General features: G+C 33.1%; 2 protein-coding genes across 2 annotated transcripts; both read right to left on the bottom strand.

Moving 5' to 3' along the window:
* Positions 1-3,627: 3,627 nt before the first annotated feature.
* Positions 3,628-5,183, bottom strand: LOC141697678 (protein LIGHT-DEPENDENT SHORT HYPOCOTYLS 3-like). Its single transcript, XM_074502170.1, has 2 exons — positions 5,029-5,183; positions 3,628-4,577 (listed from the first exon to the last, which is right to left on the bottom strand). The coding sequence occupies exon 2, from the start codon at positions 4,490-4,492 to the stop codon at positions 3,929-3,931; it is 564 nt and encodes a 187-aa protein (XP_074358271.1). The 5' UTR covers positions 4,493-4,577; positions 5,029-5,183; the 3' UTR covers positions 3,628-3,928.
* A 3,276-nt stretch (positions 5,184-8,459) lies between these two features.
* On the bottom strand, positions 8,460-10,601 carry LOC141695742 (uncharacterized). Its single transcript, XM_074499965.1, has 7 exons — positions 10,521-10,601; positions 10,347-10,433; positions 10,151-10,263; positions 9,877-10,050; positions 9,130-9,220; positions 8,737-8,835; positions 8,460-8,492 (listed from the first exon to the last, which is right to left on the bottom strand). Exons 1-7 carry the CDS (start codon positions 10,599-10,601, stop codon positions 8,460-8,462), a joined length of 678 nt encoding a protein of 225 aa, XP_074356066.1.
* Between the last annotated feature and the right edge of the window lie 13,205 nt (positions 10,602-23,806).

Here is a 23,806-nt window from a genome sequence, read left to right as displayed (position 1 = left end):
CAAATCAAAATGATATGCGAAATGAAGTGCAATATTTTAATTGGAATTATTAATATAAATATAGGGACTCATTCCAATTAAAATCTAATATATATCATTTTATACAAAATTTTGTATGCAATTCTATACATCAAAACATTTTTCAATAGGTTATGAAATTTAGTCTTTACCCAACGTGGGGAGGACAGTGGACACGTTATACTGACTAAAACTAAGTGATCTAGGACTTTTAGAAGTAAAAAAAACTCAACCCCGATGTTTTCATTCAAACTTTACTTTTAACTACAAATGCACAAAAGGCCCTTCGGGCCGGGTTTTGACCGGACCTTAAAAAACCCGTGCTTTGACCGGATCAGGCTTTTTAGGCTTTGACTTTGACCGGGCCGGACTTTCCGTAAATGTCAGAGCCCGTTTGGGCCCTCGAAGCGGGTCTAACCGGGCTTTTTTTCGGGCCGGATCGGATCGGGCCGGGCTTTTTTCTAATTTAAATCGGATCGAGTATTATTAGAGATTCCAAAGAATATATATGTTAGCAACTAGATCATCGTAAAAATGTATTAGTTTACATGAAATATTTTATGAAAACATGACTTCGTTGAAAACATTTAAGTTCGGTAAAAAATAAACATGTTTATAGAATAATATGTTTTGTAATTGTTATGATAACAATGATATCTAAATATATATAATGTACTTATTATATCTTATTTCATTATTTATGCAACGAAGTATATAAATAATATTAGTAATCACAAATATGTAAATATATATATATATATATATGTGTTTAAAATATTATTTATATTTATAGTAAATGCGAATTTATAAATATATAAAAAAATATATTAGAATAATCAGATTATAACCGGGCTTTTAATCGGGCCGGACCGGGCCGAAGCCCGTGCTTTTAACCGGGTCGGGCCGGGCCGAGCTTCACCTAAAAATATAGACCGGGCCGGGTTTTGACCGAGTCGGGCGTGACCGGGTTTTAACCAGATCGGGTCGGACCAGATTTTCGGGCGGGGGCTTTTTATGTATCTCTACTTTTAACCCTTCATAATCTTCAATACAGTAGGGGTGCTTGCGCATTCGAAAAGTAGACAACATATATTACACTACATGGAATATCTTACAAGAAAAATAGTCATTTTAAATCAACATTTCATATGTTTTAAGCTTCCTTTCAATATTAGTAGATTTGGTGTTTACGTGTACAAATTAATATGGATCCTACGTGAAGCAATTTTTACAAGAATCTGTTTTGATAGATAATAGAAATTTCAATTAATTTCTGTTTATAAGATTTAGTTTGGAGTAAACAGTCATTTTTTCTTATACTCCGGAGTTTAATTAGAAACACATGAAGGTGAAGGTGGACTTTCAAATAAGTAAATTAGAAAGTGGTAACCGTATTTTACACCAATGTTCATAATAGTGACCAAATTTTCAATTACAGTGACCAACTTTTTATACCGTATTTCAAAAACGTGGCTACCGTCAACTACTTTTAAGTTCATGCCGTTAACTAATATATTTAAAGTTTAATTTACAAGATGTTGACTGTACTTTACGCTTATTTTCAAAATAATGGTCAAACTTTCATAAATTGATAACATCTTTTTTCGCATTTAAAAAAAATGGTTTTATCACGTACCTGCCCATATTTGCACATTTATTTTCACTAAAAACATATAATATCGCTAAACAAATAGATATATGCACAATTCAAAAAATGATTAATATTTTCCTTTTTTCCAAATTCAATTAATTGTCCGGTTTCCACTTTTTCAGACCGTCTCACACAAGATCACGATTCAAAATTTCAGTAAGAATATAGAGATTGAAGTGAATCCACCCATTTTAGAAAAATTTATAATCAGCGTGATCATGGAGAGATTTGTTAATCGACGCCTATTATTAATAATCAATTTAGGAAACTCTCCCGACAAAAAAAATCTAGGAAACTCTCTGAAAACCTTTCACAATGATAATATGTCATTATTTTAAAAATTTAAAGTATAGTCATTATTTTGAAAGTAAGTGTAAAGTACAGTTATTATTCTGTAATTTAAGCTTAAATATATTAGTTAACGGTAGATACTTAACGGTAGTTGATGGAGACCATTTTTTAAAAAATGAAATGAAAAGTTGGTCATTGTTTTGATAATTTAAAGATTATGCCACTATTTTAAAAATCAGTATAAATTACGGCCACTACTATGTAATTTACGGCTCAACTTTCAACTAAACCATGCACGACAGAATGTATGTCATAAATGAGAGTATTTACGACGGAATTGATGTAAAAATTATGTGATAGATGCCCTTTTCTGTTGTAGTGAATGTTAAGCTTGACCCATGTATGGTTTATGATATTGCACTGTCCCCGGCATCACAGTGCATTTTTGTTTAAGCATGATATGATATGAAATATGCTAAATTCACAAAATTAAATATATTATTTTTATAAAATGATATTTAATGAGTTTTGATTAAAATAGTTCTCATCTCATATATTCACATAAAAAAATATTAATAAAAATATTCCACTTTATTTACGTTATTTTGTAATTATTTTCGTAACTAATTTTATACATGTAGCACTACCATTTTAACGGTAGGTGTTTAATAAATAGCGGGCAATAAATATAAGATCAGATGAACCCGAACTAATAACCTTTTCTTTTTAATTTGACTTTAGCTTGTAGATGAACTAGAAATAACAAATATCACAGTACAGATTTCACAATAATTAACACTTACATTTAGATTTAAGTATAAGTTAAAATTTACAATTGTGCAAATCGTCCCCTTCCTAGATAGCTCTACAAAATAATAGACATCCTTCTTTCTGGGAACAGTATATATAGAACTGTACAAATTAAAGAAGCTGCAGGTTTGTTGAATCTTACGAATTTGTAGAGTGCATGTGGTCTATTGTAATTAACTAATGGTGTAGAATTAAAGATGGTCCCTGAGCTGAAGTGACAGCACTTAAACTAAAAGTTTCCTTATTGGTTATTTCGTCCTGTTTAAGTGCTACCGATTAAAGATCTAGCTATACATATATTCTCAACATCAATCATCAGACTGCATCTCTATTAGACATGCAATAGTAAAGTCAAAACATAAAGAGATGTCTGCCATCATATTCTCACATTATATGTTTTTAACCATGCATGTTATATGTATCAATAATCGAAAATAGTTTTAAAAACGTTAATTACCTAGCTCAATGATATAATTCATATCATATCTGGAGTTCGATTATAGCTTATGCCGAGAATAATGAAAATGGATACTTGTACAAAAGTTTATAGGCTTATTTCAAATAACTCTTTTATTAGTACAGGTGGTACTAGCTACATATAGGTTTTATGAGTAATACTATTCATCCAACAAACAACTTGCTGGTACTAGTACTCCTTCTGCTGCTTATACTGTTTGCATCACAAAAGGAAATGGTGCTTTTATTCAAGTTTAATTTCTATTTTTCAGGTTTGGAGCTTTTTATAAAGATTTAAGTTAAGTAACAGATTTTAATGTTACAACTTACAAGTATAAACCTTGAATTGGAATTGAATTCAAAATTATACATTGAAACTATTGGAGCATTGTAAATTTAAATAACGACTAAGCTTGCAGAATATATAAAAACATCTAGATCTAACTAACCAGCAGTTATTGTATTCTGGTTGAGGATTAATAGGTAATATAGTTCAACAGTGTTCAGTATAAGAAACACTGAATTACTTGTAAACTTTTCAACCTAACTATGACCAAGAGTTCATATCTTACTGAAACAATAATTGCTAGAAAATAAACAATCAACAGATGAACACAAGTTCCAAATATGTCTGATTAGTAGAGTTATACAGTTAATTAATTCATTATGTAGAAAGTAAAGACTTGGAATTGAGATCCAAACCTAATCAATTCTTTCACTTGGTGCTGTTGAATGTATAGCCAACTCTTGCAGTGGACGCTTTCGCTTCTTTTTCTCGTAGCTAATTCCTCTTGCTTTCGATTGCACATCACGAACCTCGCGAAGATAAAGCCTAACTGCTCTAGCTCCAAAAGGGTTTATCTCAGGCTTCCCTCCATTTTCTTCAAAGGCAGCTCTGAGTCGTCCGATAAGTGCATCAAGGCTACCCCAAGCTTGTCTAAGAGGGCATGGACATGGAGCCGGAGGGTTAGGGTGCCCGTAAAAGGGACATATAGATGTGTGAACTTTGGTCTTTCCAAACTGATCCAAGTACCTTAAAAATTCAAGAACATGAGCTCCACTGCACCTTGAAAGATTGAGAGGTGGCTTATGATTTTTCAAGTACTGACCAAAGGTACTCCAGTCTCTACGCTTCTGGTTCTCGTATCGGCTTAGATTCGAAGGCGATGAAGAGTTTCCAGCTGTCGAGATGCTATTGGTTGTGATGGAACTGATTGCATGATGATTAGGGTTGAAGCTATTTATCTCCTGGATACTCGAATCCATGAAGAAAACAATAATATTAAATTAGGGTTTTTTGAACTCTTTACCTTTTTGCAGCACTTGGTTTCAACAGTTTTCTTATCCTAAACTGAGAGAAGAAAAATAGAAACAAACAGTTAGAGAATAGGGAGTAATAAGAGGGAGAACTAGATCTGAGTTATATGGTCATTTAGCAAGTGCTAGAGAACTGCAGATTGGTCTTATGAACCTCATATAGACAACAAAGACAAAAGACCAACTTGGCAATTTTTTGAAAGACTAAAGTCATAAACAAACCAAGAGAGATTAAATGATTGATTTGATTAGGAAAAGATTTCCAAAATTGTTGTAACAGAAAAACAGGAGAAAAGCTAGCTAAATGAAAGAGGAAAGAGTACTACATAATACTGTACATATTTAAGTGATGAGATTGATGTGGGAGTGGAAGAGTGTTAAAACTTTCTTTCTTTGTTTGAGCAAATACTAAAAAATCTAGAAAAAACTAGTGCAAATAGATTTGGTAACTAAATTTCAAGATGAGGATATAAATTGGTGTTTACCTAAAGTAGGACAACAACTGACTTGCTCAACTCAAGAACTCATGAATGATTGTCATAATTTAGGCGAGCTTGGAAAATTCTGAGATTGGAAAAACGACTGTTGGAGATATTTAGTTGAGGGAAGAAGATGAAATGAAAGCAATAAAGTGTTGTAACATGGCTTTTGTTTTTGACCTACTATTCACTATATATACTGATTGACGGTTCATTACATATACATTCATGTTCAATGACCGAAAGCCCCTGCCCTCTTTTTTTTCTATATTTCTATTGACCTGGTTTTTTTAACCAATGACCAGTTAACTACAGCGTAAATTTTAGTGTGTCAATGTTGTGATTCAGCAAACGAGGCCTCAGCAAAAAAACTGAAATAAAATCGAACTGAAAGCGAATTCGATAAAAATCGATGAAAACTGATCTGTGTAAAATTGAACCGTTCCGAAACTGAAAAATTGAAAATCGCAACCGGAACTGATTTTCCGGTTATTGGTCGGACGAACCGAAATAAACCAAACCGATTCGGTCATTAAAATAATTTATATATAAAATTTTAAAATTAAGAATGATGTATAGTTTGTACGTAAAATAACATAAATGCATTTTCGGGATCAGTAACAAGTGATTTAAGTAACAAGTGATTTGGACAAGTATACATTTTTATATTGTGTAAGTTTATAACTTGACTCAAATATTTTATTTATGTACTGTGAATTTTATACTAGAATTTTTATTCAACTAGATGCTGCATAATATATTTTTAAATGGTCTAGCTTCACCATTCAGAGATTTATGGAAAACAGATTGTCTGCCTGATAACATGCAGTAAAAGGTTTTTTTCTGTAGCTAATTTTATTATTTTACTACGAAGTTTGGAGTTAATCACTAATTATTTCACTCATGTTCTGTTATCACTACCACATAAATGGTCTTCACTAACAATCAAAAAAATGTTAAAAATGATAAAAAAAACATGTTGCAATAAAGAGTAAGACAACACTTTGGTCAATTTTGAGAGTGTTGAAAATTTGCATGGGCCTTTGATATTATGCTAACATATTTTATAAAATTATGCCAACAACCGAAATTTGTTGCCTTAGTCATATACGGCAACATAATTCTTTCAATAGCAACACTTGAACTGGTGTTGCTTTTAAGTTTATGGCAACTTTATGTACGCAATGTTGATGTTGTCTTAATAACTTATGGCAACACCTTTCTCGGTCTATAACAACACCACATTTCTTATCTTTTCCAACACTTATCTTGTTATAGCATCATCATTTAATTTTCATTTTGCAAACACCATATCAGGCTAAGACAACATTTTTAGTGATAAATTTTGAAAAGCTTGTTACCTAAATTAAAGATCCCAATATTAATCAAATTCAACCAAAACAACACAGAAATCATCAATAATCACCCAGACAGTATACATACCAACCAGATACAAGCCAATTAAGTTACAGAACTACTTAGAATAAAATTATTTTTTATCGTACACACACGATACAATGTTTCATGCAAATACCAATTTCAACATTCCGACTTGATTCTACTTAAATAAAACAACAGGCTTCAGTTATATCTACGGCCACACATAAACATATATTTTTTTTATCGTAGCTAACCCGCAGCCGTAACCCTTCGGGTGCGCACTGGGTAAATCCTACGGACTCACGCAGTAGCCTGCAAACCACGTGAACCAAGATAAACCGCATTTATAACTACGATATGCAGGAATTGTTTGATCCACTTGTATCACTTGGTGGTTGCTTGCTCAACTCTTCAATATCAATCTGCAGCTCCGGATTTTTTCCCGCCAACTTGGACATCATCAAATTGATACTTCCTCGAAGCTCTCGGACCTATTGAACATTTGGATCCATTTTCTCTTCCATCGCCTGCTTAACTTCATCCCTGATCATTTCAGTCAAGCTTGACAAGTACTGATCTGAGTTAGCTGACGCACATGTTGTGGAATTATCCTTTGCCTCCTTCTTTCTAATAAGTCTTGATAATCACATATTTTTGCATAATTTTATACCTATTTGTTGCTTGCTTTCATATTTTAAATAAATTAATTTATTTCATTCTCAGTATTTTTTAGATATTTGGAAAAATATGAATTGTGAAGAAAATAGGAGAAAATGGAAAAAATGGAAGAGATATAATGCCACCAAGAAACTTGGAGAAAAAAATAAAAGAAAGAGTTGGTGGAAATCAAGGGTCAACTTCAACACAACACACATCTCACTTGGATGGCTAATATTCACTCAACTCTACCCTAAACCCTACTTTTTAGCTATAAATACCCCATCCCCCCTTGTATTGATCACCTTACTTTTGTGTTAGTTTACCCTAATTTTAATATTAGCCTCTCTTTTATATTTTAGATCTAGTTTGCAATTATCAAGCTTTCAATTATTATAAACACTCTTTTCAATTAATGTCATTCAAATCTTTTTATTCACTACAAGGATTTTGCTATCCCACAACAGTTTTTCACCGTTGTCTAACCTCAGAATTTCCCGTTGACTATCCAGCACTCGTCTGATAGTATATCAGACAACGCTTTTTTTAACCATTATTAGAATAAGTTAGCACACAACAGATATGAATACTTGTTAGAATGTAGAAGAGACAACACTATAATGTGAGAACCGTTGTTGAAAGAAATATAACACAACAGTTTCCAGAGGTATAGACAACGGGGAATTTGTGTTGAGTTAATGTTTCAAATATTTTCCAAACTGTGTTGTATGTCTGTTTCAAACAATGGTAATTGTAATTACCTATTGTCTCAAATCTTAACAACAACTGTTTTGAAATAAAAACTTTTTTCTAGTTTGTTTAGACAATGGTTTTAATATCTAATTGTTGTTCAGTGTTATCTTAAAGCTCTTCAGACAACTGTGTGTGTTGGAGTCACATTGTGATTTTGGTTTTCAGACAACACTATTTCACTTCCATCAGTTATTGGAATGTTATTGACACAATAGTTTTAATTATGTACCCATTTGATTACATAACATCATGTAATGGTTCTTTTTTCTTTATTTTAGGTGACTTGTTGTTTGAATCATTATGGTACAATGGTTCTTTTTGTTTTTAAAGACCATTATCTGTGAAACTGCAAATTTTTTACAAATTGAATTAATATTTGATACACCTCATGCACAAACCTAAAACTAAATTCAATCCATTCACAAATCCACCTGACCAGAAATAAAATAAATCTATAAACAAGCCAAACCACAAATTAGCAATTTCTTAATCCATCAACAACACAACCTAACCAACTAAAATAAAAACGACGACCATAGACTATAAGACGTTCAAGATTCATCATACTTAAACTACAAGTTCAACAAACCAAATATTCAAGCATTTAAACCAACATCAAGTAGCCACATCAAAATTTACATAACAATTCACCAACTACACAAACTTAAAGTTGCACTTCCCTGAATAGTTCAAAAGCGAATAGTTCAAAAGTAAAGAAACTGATCTAAAACCTAAGTGGCATGGTGTTTCATAAAGTACTTTGAAAAATCAATCCGGATCTCGTTGATTTCATCAGCGGTATAAACCAATTTCGACTGATGCATCTACTGAAAAAGCATAAAATTTTTTTGTTAAGTCACATATTTTACGGTACAAGAGTAAATACATATTTGGTCGGAAATTCAAAAAAATTAAAGTTCTCACCTTAGTAACAAAGTCAAGCTCCTTATCATGAACAATTTCTTTCATGTATCGCATAACAAACAACCCACAGTCCTTGTTCCCGGTCTGCACTGGAACTCCCTGAAAATTGTAACAAAATTTTAGTTATAATTTCATATACGGCATAAATGAAACATGATAAGAATGAAACTGTACCGCAATGTTCTCCCATAATATTTTCTTCTTGACAACCTTATTCAGATCCTCCTTGTACAACTTAATGGCACTGTAACGAAAATAATATATATATATATATATATATATATATATATATATATATCATTAAATATACATAACACTATAAAGTATCGTGTGACAAGATTTACAAGTAAAGACTGAATACTAGAAGGGGACTTACTTGTCGACAACATCAACCCATTCACCATTTGCAATTCGACGTTTAAGAGGGTCCATGTAGTAGACTATCTCTGTGTCCGAATTTACCACGGTCAACGTCCAGTGGTTCCTATCAAAACATATCATTATTACTAAAATAAAAACAAGCAGTAAAATTCTTAAAATCAACAAATCAGTAAATTGTCACAAATTATGACACTGATTGCAACAACTTGCAATTAACATTGTATTAAAATATGAAAGTTAAAATTTTCGTAAAAATTCAACTCAGAAATTGCAAGAGATATTAATGGTTTTTATATGATATAATAAATATTCTCTCGTCTTTAAATTTGTATATCAAAATTTTATGTTCAATTAAAATACTACATGTACGATTAAGTTGAATATCTAAAATTCAACTTTAGTAAGGCATGTTATCATTAAGCTAGAATCTTAAATTCAAACATTTTATTTAAGTTAAATCTTAAATTATTGTAAACAATCAACTTAAAAATGAAACTTGTAGTTAATATTACAAATTCTAGCAAATAGTCTGAAAACGTGACGAAAGCATATTCACCCTTCTATTAAAATTTAGAACCTAAATTACCGTAAAAAAATCAACTTACAATTTAAAAGAAATATTATCAGGTTTAAACTCAAAAATTAACTCTTGCATTTAAATTCTAGCTTAAATTCTCGTAAAAAATTAACTTAAAATGGTAAGACATATGATCATCTTTAATACTAAAAAAACTAGTAAGGCAGTAGTGTAATACTCACACATCATTGCAAGGCATGAGAAAGTATTCCCCTTTGCTCGCAACCTTAAAACGTGCAGCTAGTGCATGCGACCTCTGTGTTGCATTACCGCCTCCAGTGGCACCAATCGTACTCGGATCAACGAAGCTTATCATGCTCGACATCTTATTCTTTTTCGCGTAGTCATTTAAAAAGCTACATACATTATTAATCAATAGTGACTAAAGATTCACATTTTAATTGTAGGACAATCCACGAAAAATTAAAAAAAGTTTTTATTTACAAGGAAACTTACTGAATGTAAAGGCAGATAACAGACCCTGCCATTTCACCTCTAGAGCAGACTGCATGTATGTCTGATAAGAACATGATCTGCTTTTTTGTCAAGCCAAATGCTTCTTTGCTCAACTGAAAATAAATAGTCTGACCATTACTCAACGAATCTTTTGCCCATATCAACAAGCGATTCAATGGAAATGGATAATTTGTACCCATGTCCACAACAAGCACTGGTTCAACTTCTCATCAATTAACTTGCATGACTTCTTTATTTTCTTGGCAAGACCTTTCTTGGCTCTCTGAAAAATGCATGTCAAAAGAGTAAGAAATAAAGATACAAATAAACACATACTTCTACTAAACATAATGCAAAAACCCTTCCTGACCTTTGGAGCAGAAAAAACCTGGTTAAGGATATTATTTCTCACAGCTATGAGGTCTTTTGGCCACGCAATAAAAGTTCCCATGGCTTCTTGTACAAAAACAATTTCATCGCCAATGGGGAAGGGAATCTTTGCGTTGCCTTGAATGACTTGAGTGATTGACACTCTTGCATTTGCTTCTCCAAGTTTGACTCCATGGATAGTCTATTCACGTCCATCAAGAACAGGGACTTCATCCATCTTTGCAAAAGCAACAATGTTGCTCAATGACCCTATGGCCAATTTGCAGTTAGAACTACCTGAACCATCCACTTTCACTTTCTCACATGCATTGTTTTCAACGACATACACACCATTATCATCCTCAACAGCAACCTTCTTATCATCCTCAACAGCAACCTTCTTATCATCATCACCACCCACCTTCTTATCATCCTGACCAGCCACCATGTAATCATCCTCACCAGTCACCTTGTTATCATTCTGAAGCTCTTCACCAAAATTAACAAATAAAGTATCAATCATTTTAACTTTGTGAACAGCTCTGTCATCTTCGGTAGAAAAAATCTTTATTACAGTTTCAGGTGTATTGGGATCATTGACACCTACATCCCCAACAACCGCACCCTTGGACTGACAGCTTGCTTGCTGCGAAGTGGGTTTTGGACTATCATGACATCCACCCTTAGTCAATGATAATTCTGCTCTAATCTTTTCAATTTCTTCCGCCCAAAATGCATCTCTCTCTTTGATTATCCTTGGAGTCTCCACTGCCATAAACTTTTGAACTCCCTCCTGTATACGTTCATCCATTGTTCTTGCTTTCCTTTGCCTTGGAAGATCAAAGTAAACTGACTGCTTCACGTGGGTTCCTTGACCACGTACTCTGCCTCCATGCTCAGGTTTACCAAGGGCCATGGTTAAAATATCATTAGCACCTTCTACTACGACTTTCCCTTCTTTAACCTCCTCCTTTAACTTTTCCTACAAAATTAAGAGTAGCATTTTCTTAATCTTAGCAATTCCCATATAAAAAGTCTAATTTGTTTATGTATGTAACAAGTCTAATTTGTTTATGTATGACTTTTATTTTTTGTACAAGGAGATAGTTTTTATAGTAAAAAGATCTAATTTAGTTTATTAATTGAATTTTAATTAGTCACATATTTTCATTATTTAATGTTAAAGATTTTTTAAAATAATTGTAGTTACTTTTAAGTAGTATTTTAAAAAAAATGGCCTAGTCAAAAATATTTAATTAAATTAAATATCTATCAATAACTTATAATTTCCTTAGCTTTTTCTGCAACTGTATCAGTTTATAAAATTTCCATCTTTGTCCTTCCTTGCCTTGAGCCAGGTATCTGATCGATCTACCTCTTTTGCTTCTGGATGAGATTCAAACTGCATAACATACAGAACATCACATTAGTAATAATATAAGCATGTTAGGAAAATTAGTGTGGAACCAAAATTTAACTTGTTTTATTATCACTAACCCATTCATTCTCGAGGTTAGCATAACCTTTTCGAGACATTCGATGTGGATATAAACTCATCATCCTTCTTTGAACTTGTTCATCATGAATTTTCTTCATAAAAAAGCACCTGATGAGGTTATATAATATTATTAGTAAAAGTACAAATTGTATGTGAACCAAGGTAATTAGAAGCATACCTTAAACTCCTTCGACGCGCGATCAACAACAAATATGTCCCAGTGGGATTTCTCTATAAAAGAATAGTCTGCAGGAGGATATGCCAACAATTTTGGTTGATCCAGATAAGGAAGAATATAATGTTTGGTCAGCCGGCATTTGAACTCCCTCCATTTTTGACACGCGGATCTTAAAACCATCTTCTTGGCTGACAGAGGTATAGTGAAAGCCATCTACATCCATAAGCAACACAAGTATAGTTAAAATATGTAAGTAATTAAATGCATAGATAATAAGAAAGTAAATGAACTAGATCATTATAATTTTTTACCAGTACATAGTCCCAAATCTTTGTACTTTGTGTCTTGAGGAACAGATTTCCAAGAATCATGCCAGATTGGGGGTTTAGTTCTTGCCAGAACTCCTATATATGACTGCATCTCTCCCGCCGCTTTACCATATGGCTCTCCTTTTACATTAAAAGACACGGTAAGCTTGATCCCAGACATCTTGCGTCTTAGAATTCGGTACATCGTCACACGTGCCTCGCTTGAGTAGCTTTAGTCCTTGACTAGTTGACACTAGTGCTAACAGCTTTTTCTCTTTTTCTTTTCTTGGAAATCTCCTTTTATAAGTTTTCAGATATGGGCTTCCTCTTTACAGATTGTGGGGAAGAACTCGATGGAGTGGGGGTCTCGTTGTTTAAGGACCTTGTCTTTTTTAATGCCTTAATGACATTCATGGTAGTTGGATGGGGTGATGATCGACTGGTCTTCTTAAACTATGTCCTCTTCGACTCTATTTTCTTTGCCTCTATCTTTTTTGACTCATTCATCTTTGACTTTCCCTTTTTCTCTGGACTAGCCATAATCTACACAACAAACAAATAAGTATCAGTACAATTAATATTTATTAATCACAGAATGAATGATGTAAACATAATGCAATATAATTAAAGATTGATGCATAACTTGATATAAATGCTTCAAAATAAAACAAAATAATGGCCTAAAAACTATTAACACCTTGTCGTAGGTAACACATAACAATCGCAACATTACCTAGCAAATACTAGCAACAAGGCCAACTAAAGGAAGTGCTCCAATAACTTTGTTAGAAAAACCAGAAACAGAGCTTGAGTCTGTAAAACTCTTAACCACCAAGATTCTGTAAAAATTATTGATAATGGACAAGTGCGTACGAAAACTGAAAAGCATAATTCATACTCAACATATTATTAGTATATAATCACTACATATTATCATACTTCTGGTAGCAAACTAAATTTCACATAATCAACCAACATTCAGCAACTCCATTTCACATAATCAACTCTGTAAACTATGTTGTTAAACTTAACGCAATACACCTTAATGTCATCATTTCAGTTGAGGAATAAGAATTCAAAGTCCAATACATCCATGTTTTTCTGTTTTTGTGTAGTCTTTTTAAGATAATTTCTCTGTCTTGTTATCTCTATATCAGTGTACAAACATGCAAACAAACAAACACAAATACATCAAAACTTTCTACTAACACAAATGCATGCTAAGTCAACACATAATGCAAACAAATTAAGGGCCTAAAACAAACATCATCACATGCTAAAACAAATTAAGGGCTTAAAAAAATATTTTAAAAAAATACCCAAATAATGAAACCCTAAAAATTGATATCAAGTTTTCCAAATCAATCGAACTATTTTAAAACAAATTAAGGGCCTATTGAGGTTTTGGACATGTAAAAATCCAAAACCCCCACATACGGATGATGTTCATAACAACAAAAGAAATATGAGCTGAAAATACATACCGGGAATGGATTGTTTTTATAATATGGATGAGCTGAAATATTATCCAACCATACAGATGTCGAGGAAAGGCGATTTTATTGACTAGAAAAAATTCACAGAATTTTTAAAAATTATCTTCCGTGACTTTATAAGGAAAATGAAACGAAAATGCTAACCCCTAAATTGAGATACGTTGCAGATTAACCGATCGATTTTTTTTAAAATATTTTTTGGACGATCCAACCGTACGGATGTCGAGGGAAGGCGATTTTATTGACTAGAAAAAATGCTCGGAATTTTTAAAAATTATCTTCCGTGACTTTATAAGGAAAATGAAGCGAAAGTGCTAACCCCTAAACTGAGATACAGTTGCAGATTAACGGAACGATTTTTTAAAATGTTTTTTGGACGATCCAACCGTACGGATGTCGAGGGAAGGCGATTTTATTGACTAGAAAAAATGCTCGGAATTTTTAAAAATTATCTTCCGTGACTTTATAAGGAAAATGAAGCGAAAGTGCTAACCCCTAAACTGAGATACGTTGCAGATTAACGGAACGATTTTTTAAAATGTTTTTTGGACGATCCAACCGTACGGATGTCGAGGGAAGGCGATTTTATTGACTAGAAAAAATGCTCGGAATTTTTAAAAATTATCTTCCGTGACTTTATAAGGAAAATGAAGCGAAAGTGCTAACCCCTAAACTGAGATACATTGCAGATTAACGGAACGATTTTTTAAAATGTTTTTTGGAAGATCCAACCGTACGGATGTCGAGGGAAGGCGATTTTATTGACTAGAAAAAATGCTCGGAATTTTTAAAAATTATCTTCCGTGACTTGATAAGGAAAATGAAGCGAAAGTGCTAACCCCTAAACTGAGATACGTTGCAGATTAACGGAACGATTTTTTAAAATGTTTTTTGGACGATCCAACCGTACGGATGTCGAGGGAAGGCGATTTTATTGACTAGAAAAAATGCTCGGAATTTTTAAAAATTATCTTCCGTGACTTTATAAGGAAAATGAAGCGAAAGTGCTAACCCCTAAACTGAGATACGTTGCAGATTAACGGAACGATTTTTTAAAATGTTTTTTGGACGATCCAACCGTACGGATGTCGAGGGAAGGCGATTTTATTGACTAGAAAAAATGCTCGGAATTTTTAAAAATTATCTTCCGTGACTTTATAAGGAAAATGAAGCGAAAGTGCTAACCCCTAAACTGAGATACGTTGCAGATTAACGGAACGATTTTTTAAAATGTTTTTTGGACGATCCAACCGTACGGATGTCGAGGGAAGGCGATTTTATTGACTAGAAAAAATGCTCGGAATTTTTAAAAATTATCTTCCGTGACTTTATAAGGAAAATGAAGCGAAAGTGCTAACCCCTAAACTGAGATACATTGCAGATTAACGGAACGATTTTTTAAAATGTTTTTTGGACGATCCAACCGTACGGATGTCGAGGGAAGGCGATTTTATTGACTAGAAAAAATGCTCGGAATTTTTAAAAATTATCTTCCGTGACTTTATAAGGAAAATGAAGCGAAAGTGCTAACCCCTAAACTGAGATACGTTGCAGATTAACGGAACGATTTTTTAAAATGTTTTTTGGACGATCCAACCGTACGGATGTCGAGGGAAGGCAATTTTATTGACTAGAAAAAATGCTCGGAATTTTTAAAAATTATCTTCCGTGACTTTATAAGGAAAATGAAGCGAAAGTGCTAACCCCTAAACTGAGATACATTGCAGATTAACGGAACGATTTTTTAAAATGTTTTTGGACGATCCAACCGTACGGATGTCGAGGGAAGGCGATTTTATTGACTAGAAAAAATGCTCGGAATTTTTAAAAATTATCTTCCGTGACTTTTTAAGGAAAATAAAGCGAATGTGCTAACCCCTAAACTGAGATACGTTGCAGATTAACGAACTATTTTTTTAAAATGTTTTTTGGACGATCCAACCGTACAGATGTCGAGGGAAGGCGATTTTATTGACTAGAAAAAATGCTCGGAATTTTTAAAAATTATCTTCCGTGACTTTATAAGGAAAATGAAGCGAAAGTGCTAACCCCTAAACTGAGATACGTTGCAGATTAACGGAACGATTTTTTAAAATGTTTTTTGGACGATCCAACCATACGGATGTCGAGGGAAGGCGATTTTATTGACTAGAAAAAATGCTCGGAATTTTTAAAAATTATCTTCCGTGACTTTATAAGGAAAATGAAGCGAAAGTGCTAACCCCTAAACTGAGATACGTTGCAGACTAACAGAACGTTTTTTTAAAAAGTTTTTTGGACCATCCAACCGTATGGATGTCAATGGAAGGCGATTTTATTGACTAGAAAAAATTTACAGAATTTTTAAAAATTATCTTCCATTACTTTATAAGGAAAATGAAGCGAAAGTGCTAACCCCTAAACTGAGATACGTTGCAGATTAACGGAACGATTGTTTTAAAAAAGAATTGTCGATCCAACCATACGGATGTCGAGGGAAGGCGATTTTATTGACTAGAAATTTTTTTCGGAATTATTAAAAATTATCTTCCGTGACTTTATAAGGAATATGAAGCGAAAGTGCTAACCCCTATACTGACATACGTTGCAGATTAACAGAACGTTTTTTTTAAAATATTTTTTGGACGATCCAACTGTACGAATGTCGAGGGATGGCGATTTTATTGACTAGAAAAAATTCTCGAAATTTTTAAAAATTATCTTTCGTGACTTTATAAGGAAAATGAAGCGAAAGTGCTAACCCATTTACTGACATACGTTGCAGATTAACGGTACGTTTTTTTAAAATATTTTTTGGACGATCCAAACGTACGGATGTCGAGGGAAGGAGATTTTAATGACTAGAAAAAATTCACAGAATTTTTAAAAATTATCTTCCGTGACTTTATTAGGAAAATGAAGCGAAAGTGCTAACCCCTAAACTGAGATACGTTGAAGATTAACAGAACGATTTTTTAAAAATATTTTTTGGATGATTCAACCGTACAGATGTCGAGGGAAGAAGATTTTTATCGACTAGAAAAAATTCTCGGAATTTTTAAAAATTATCTTCCGTTACTTTATAAGGAAAATGAAGCGAAAGTGCTAACGCCTAAACTGAGATACGTTGCAGATTAACGGAATGATTTTTATAAAATGTTTTTTGGTCGATCCAACCGTACGGATGTCGAGGGAAGGAAATTTTATTGACTAGAAAAAATTCTTGGAATTTTTAAAAATTATCTTCCATGACTTTATAAGGAAAATGAAGCGAAAGTGCTAACCCCTAAACTGAGATACGTTGCAGATTAACGGAACGATTTTTTAAAATGTTTTTTGGACGATCCAACCGTACGGATGTCGAGGGAAGGCGATTTTATTGACTAGAAAAAATGCTCGGAATTTTTAAAAATTATCTTCCGTGACTTTATAAGGAAAATGAAGCGAAAGTGCTAACCCCTAAACTGAGATACGTTGCCGATTAACGGAACGATTTTTTAAATTTTTTTTGGACAATCTAACCGTACGGATGTGGAGGGAAGGTGATTTATTAACTAGAAAAAATACTCGGAATTTTTAAAAATTATCTTCCGTGACTTTATAAGGAAAATGAAGCGAAAGTGCTAACCCCTAAACTGAGATACATTGCAGATTAACGGAACGATTTTTTAAAATGTTTTTTGGACGATCCAACCGTACGGATGTCGAGGGAAGGCGATTTTATTGACTAGAAAAAATGCTCGGAATTTTTAAAAATTATCTTCCGTGACTTTATAAGGAAAATGAAGCGAAAGTGCTAACCCCTAATCTGAGATACGTTGAATATTAACGGAACAATTTTTATAAAATGTTTTTTGGACGATCCAACCGTACGAATATCGAGGGAAGGCAATTTTATTGACTAGAAAAAATTCTCGGAATTTTTAAAAATTATCTTCCGTGACTTTATAAGGAAAATGAAGCGAAAGTGATAACCCCTATACTGACATACGTTGCAGATTAATGGAACATTTTTTTAAAATGTTTTTTGGACGATCCAACCGTACGGATGCGAGGGAAGGCGATTTTACTGACTAGAAAAAATTCACAGAATTTTTAAAAATTATCTTCCATGACTTTATAAGGAAAATGAAGCGAAAGTGTTAACCCTAAATTGAGATACGTTGCAGATTAATGGAACGATTTTAATAAAATATTTTTTGGACGATCCAACTGTACGGATGTCGAGGGAAGGCAATTTTATTGACTCGAAAAAATTCTTGGAATTTTTAAAAATTATCTTTTGTGACTTTATAAGGAAAATGAAGCGAAAGTGCTAACCCCTAAACTGAGATACATTGCAGATTAACGGAACGATTTTTTAAAATGTTTTTTGGACGATCCAACCGTACGGATGTCGAGGGAAGGCGATTTTATTGACTAGAAAAAATGCTCGGAATTTTTAAAAATTATCTTCCGTGACTTTATAAGGAAAATGAAGCGAAAGTGCTAACCCCTAAACTGAGATACATTGCAGATTAACGGAACGATTTTTTAAAATGTTTTTTGGACGATCCAACCGTACGGATGTCGAGGGAAGGCGATTTTATTGACTAGAAAAAATGCTCGGAATTTTTAAAAATTATCTTCCGTGACTTTATAAGGAAAATGAAGCGAAAGTGCTAACCCCTAAACTGAGATACAGTTGCAGATTAACGGAACGATTTTTTAAAATGTTTTTTGGACGATCCAACCGTACGGATGTCGAGGGAAGGCGATTTTATTGACTAGAAAAAATGCTCGGAATTTTTAAAAATTATCTTCCGTGACTTTATAAGGAAAATGAAGCGAAAGTGCTAACCCAAAAACTGAGATACGTTGCAGATTAAAGGAACGATTTTTATAAAATGCTTTTTTGAGGATCCAACCGTACGGATGTCGAGGGAAGGCAATTTTATTAACTAGAAAAAATTCTCAGAATTTTTAAAAATTATCTTCCTTGACATTATAAGGAAAATTAAGCGAAAGTGCTAACACCTATACTGAGATACGTTGCAAATTAACGGAACGATATTTTTAAAATATTTTTTGGACGATCCAACCGTACGGATGTCGAGGGAAGGCAATTTTATTGACTAGAAATGTTTTTCGGAATTTTAAAAAATTATCTTCCGTGACTTTATAAGGAATATGAAGCGAAAGTGCTAACCCCTATACTGGCATACGTTGCAGATTAACGGAACATTTTTGTTAAAATTTTTTTTGGACGATCCAACTGTACGGATGTCGAGGGATGGCGATTTTATTGACTAGAAAAAATTCTCGAAATTTTAAAAATTATATTCCGTGACTTTATAAGGAAAATGAAGTGAAAGTGCTAACCCATTACTGACATACGTTGCAGATTAACGGTACATTTTTTAAAATATTTTTTGGACAAATCCAACCGTACGGATGTCGAGGGAAGGCGATTTTATTGACTAGAAAAAATTCACAGAATTTTTTAAAAATTACCTTCCGTGACTTTATTAGGAAAATGAAGCGAAAGTGCTAACCCCTAAACTGAGATACGTTGCAGATTAACAGAATGATTTTTTTAAAATAGTTTTTGGATGATCCAACCGTACAGATGTCGAGGGAAGAAGATTTTATTGACTAGAAAAAATTCGCGGAATTTTTATAAATTATCTTCCGAGACTTTATAAGGAAAATGAAGCGAACGTGCTAACCCCTATACTGACATACGTTGCAGATTAACGGAACATTTTTTAAAAATGTTTTTTGGACGATCCAACCCTACGGATGTCAAGGGAATGCGATTTTATTGACTAGAAAAAATGCTCGGAATTTTTAAAAATTATCTTCCGTGACTTTATAAGGAAAATGAAGCGAAAGTGCTAACCCCTAAACTGAGATACATTGCAGATTAACGGAACGATTTTTTAAAATGTTTTTTGGACGATCCAACCGTACGGATGTCGAGGGAAGGCGATTTTATTGACTAGAAAAAATGCTCGGAATTTTTAAAAATTATCTTCCGTGACTTTATAAGGAAAATGAAGCGAAAGTGCTAACCCCTAAACTGAGATACATTGCAGATTAACGGAACGATTTTTTAAAATGTTTTTTGGACGATCCAACCGTACGGATGTCGAGGGAAGGCGATTTTATTGACTAGAAAAAATGCTCGGAATTTTTAAAAATTATCTTCCGTGACTTTATAAGGAAAATGAAGCGAAAGTGCTAACCCCTAAACTGAGATACATTGCAGATTAACGGAACGATTTTTTAAAATGTTTTTTGGACGATCCAACCGTACGGATGTCGAGGGAAGGCGATTTTATTGACTAGAAAAAATGCTCGGAATTTTTAAAAATTATCTTCCGTGACTTTATAAGGAAAATGAAGCGAAAGTGCTAACCCCTAAACTGAGATACGTTGCAGATTAACGGAACGATTTTTTAAAATGTTTTTTGGACGATCCAACCGTACGGATGTCGAGGGAAGTCGATTTTATTGACTAGAAAAATGCTCGGAATTTTTAAAAATTATCTTCCGTGACTTTATAAGGAAAATGAAGCGAAAGTGCTAACCCCTAAACTGAGATACATTGCAGATTAACGGAACGATTTATTAAAATGTTTTTGGACGATCCAACCGTACGGATGTCGAGGGAAGGCGATTTTATTGACTAGAAAAAATGCTCGGAATTTTTAAAAATTATCTTCCGTGACTTTATAAGGAAAATGAAGCGAAAGTGCTAACCCCTAAACTGAGATACATTGCAGATTAACGGAACGATTTTTTAAAATGTTTTTTGGACGATCCAACCGTACGGATGTCGAGGGAAGGCGATTTTATTGACTAGAAAAAATGCTCGGAATTTTTAAAAATTATCTTCCGTGACTTTATAAGGAGAATGAAGCGAAAGTGCTAACCCTAAACTGAGATACATTGCAGATTAACGGAACGATTTTTTTAAAATGTTTTTTGGACGATCCAACCGTACGGATGTCGAGGAAGGCGATTTATTGACTAGAAAAAATGCTCGGAATTTTTAAAAATTATCTTCCGTGACTTTATAAGGAAAATGAAGCGAAAGTGCTAACCCCTAAACTGAGATACTTTGCAGATTAACAGAACGATTTTTTTAAAATGTTTTTTGGATGATCCAACCGTACAGATGTCGAGGGAAGGAGATTTTTATTGACTAGAAAAATTTTTCGGAATTTTTAAAAATTATCTTCCGTGACTTTATAAGGAAAATGAAGCGAAAGTGCTAACCCCTAAACTGAGATACGTTGCAGATTAACGGAACAATTTTTATAAAATGTTTTTTGGACGATCCAACCGTACGGATGTCGAGGGAAGGCAATTTTATTGACTAGAAAAAATTCTCGGAATTTTTAAAAATTATCTTCCGTGACTTTATAAGGAAAATGAAGCGAAAGTGCTAACCCCTATACTGACATACGTTGCAGATTAACGGAACGTTTTTTTAAAATGTTTTTTGGACGATCCAACCGTACGGATGTCGAGGGAAGGCGATTTTACTGACTAGAAAAAATTCACAGAATTTTTAAAAATTATCTTCCATGACTTTATAAGGAAAATGAAGCGAAAGTGTTAACCCTAAATTGAGATACATTGCAGATTAATGGAACGATTTTAATAAAATATTTTTTGGACGATCCAACTGTACGGATGTCGAGGGAAGGCAATTTTATTGACTAGAAAAAATTCTCGGAATTTTTAAAAATTATCTTTTGTGACTTTATAAGGAAAATGAAGCTAAAGTGTAAACCCCTATATTGACATACGTTGCAGATTAACAGAACGTTTTTTTAAAATTGTTTATGGACGATCCAACCATACGGATGTTGAGGGAAGGCGATTTTATTGAATAGAAAAAATTCACAGAATTTTTAAAAATTATCTTCCTTGACTTTATAAGGAAAATGAAGCGAAAGTGCTAACCACTAAACTGAGATACGTTGCTGATTAACAGAACGATTTTTTTAAAATGTTTTTTGGACGATCCAACCGTACAGATGTCGAGGGAAAGAGATTTTTATTGACTAGAAAAAATTCTCGGAATTTTTAAAAATTATCTTTCTTGACTTTATAAAGAAAATGAAGCGAAAGTGGTAACTCCTAAACTGAGATACGTTGCAGATTAACAGAACGATTTTTTTTAAAATATTTTTTGGACAATCCAACCGTACAGATCTCGAGGGAAGGAGATTTTTATTGACTAAAAAAAATTCTCGGAATTTTTAAAAATTATCTTCCGTGACTTTATAAGGAAAATGAAGCGAAAGTGCTAACCCAAAAACTGAGATACGTTGCAGATTAAAGGAACGATTTTTATAAAATGCTTTTTTGAGGATCCAACCGTACGGATGTCGAGGGAAGGCAATTTTATTAACTAGAAAAAATTCTCAGAATTTTTAAAAATTATCTTCCTTGACATTATAAGGAAAATTAAGCGAAAGTGCTAACACCTATACTGAGATACGTTGCAAATTAACGGAACGATATTTTTAAAATATTTTTTGGACGATCCAACCGTACGGATGTCGAGGAAAGGCAATTTTATTGACTAGAAATGTTTTTCGGAATTTTAAAAAATTATCTTCCGTGACTTTATAAGGAATATGAAGCGAAAGTGCTAACCCCTATACTGGCATACGTTGCAGATTAACGGAACATTTTTGTTAAAATATTTTTTGGACGATCCAACTGTACGGATGTCGAGGGATGGCGATTTTATTGACTAGAAAAAATTCTCGAAATTTTAAAAATTATATTCCGTGACTTTATAAGGAAAATGAAGTGAAAGTGCTAACCCATTTACTGACATACGTTGCAGATTAACGGTACGTTTTTTTAAAATATTTTTTGGACAAACCAACCATATGGATGTCGAGGGAAGGCGATTTTATTGACTAGAAAAAATTCACAGAATTTTTTAAAAATTACCTTCCGTGACTTTATTAGGAAAATGAAGCGAAAGTGCTAACCCCTAAACTGAGATACGTTGCAGATTAACAGAATGATTTTTTTAAAAATAGTTTTTGGATGATCCAACCGTACAGATGTCGAGGGAAGAAGATTTTTATTGACTAGATAAAATTCGCGGAATTTTTATAAATTATCTTCCGAGACTTTATAAGGAAAATGAAGCGAACGTGCTAACCCCTATACTGACATACGTTGCAGATTAACGGAACATTTTTTAAAAATGTTTTTTGGACGATCCAACCCTACGGATGTCAAGGGAATGCGATTTTATTGACTAGAAAAAATTCACAGAATTTTTAAAAATTATCTTCCGTGACTTTATAAGGAAAATGAAGCGAAAGTGCTAACCCCTAAACTGAGATATGTTGCAGATTAACAGAACGATTTTTTTTTAAAAATGTTTTTTGGACGATCCAACCGTACAGATGTCGAGGGAAGGAGATTTTTATTGACTAGAAAAAATTCTCAGAATTTTTAAAAAATATCTTCCGTGACTTTTTAAGGAAAATTAAGCGAAAGTACTAACCCCTAAACTAAGATACGTTGCAGATTAACGGAACGATTTTCATAAAATCTTTTTTGGACGATCCAACCATACGGATATCGAGGGAAAGAAATTATATTGACTAGAAAAAATTCTCGGAATTTTTAAAAATTATCTTCCGTGACTTTATAAGGAAAATGAAACGAAAGTGCTAACCCCTATACTGACATACTTTTATTGACTAGAAAAAATTCTCAGAATTTTTAAAAATTATCTTCCGTGACTTTATAAGGAAAATGAAGCGAACGTGTTAATCCCTAAACTGAGATACGTTGCAGATT

The sequence above is a fragment of the Apium graveolens genome, chromosome 11, assembly GCF_009905375.1.
Source record: "Apium graveolens cultivar Ventura chromosome 11, ASM990537v1, whole genome shotgun sequence".
NCBI classification, from domain to species: Eukaryota; Viridiplantae; Streptophyta; class Magnoliopsida; order Apiales; family Apiaceae; genus Apium; species Apium graveolens.
This window is presented reverse-complemented; position numbering and strand designations above follow the sequence as displayed.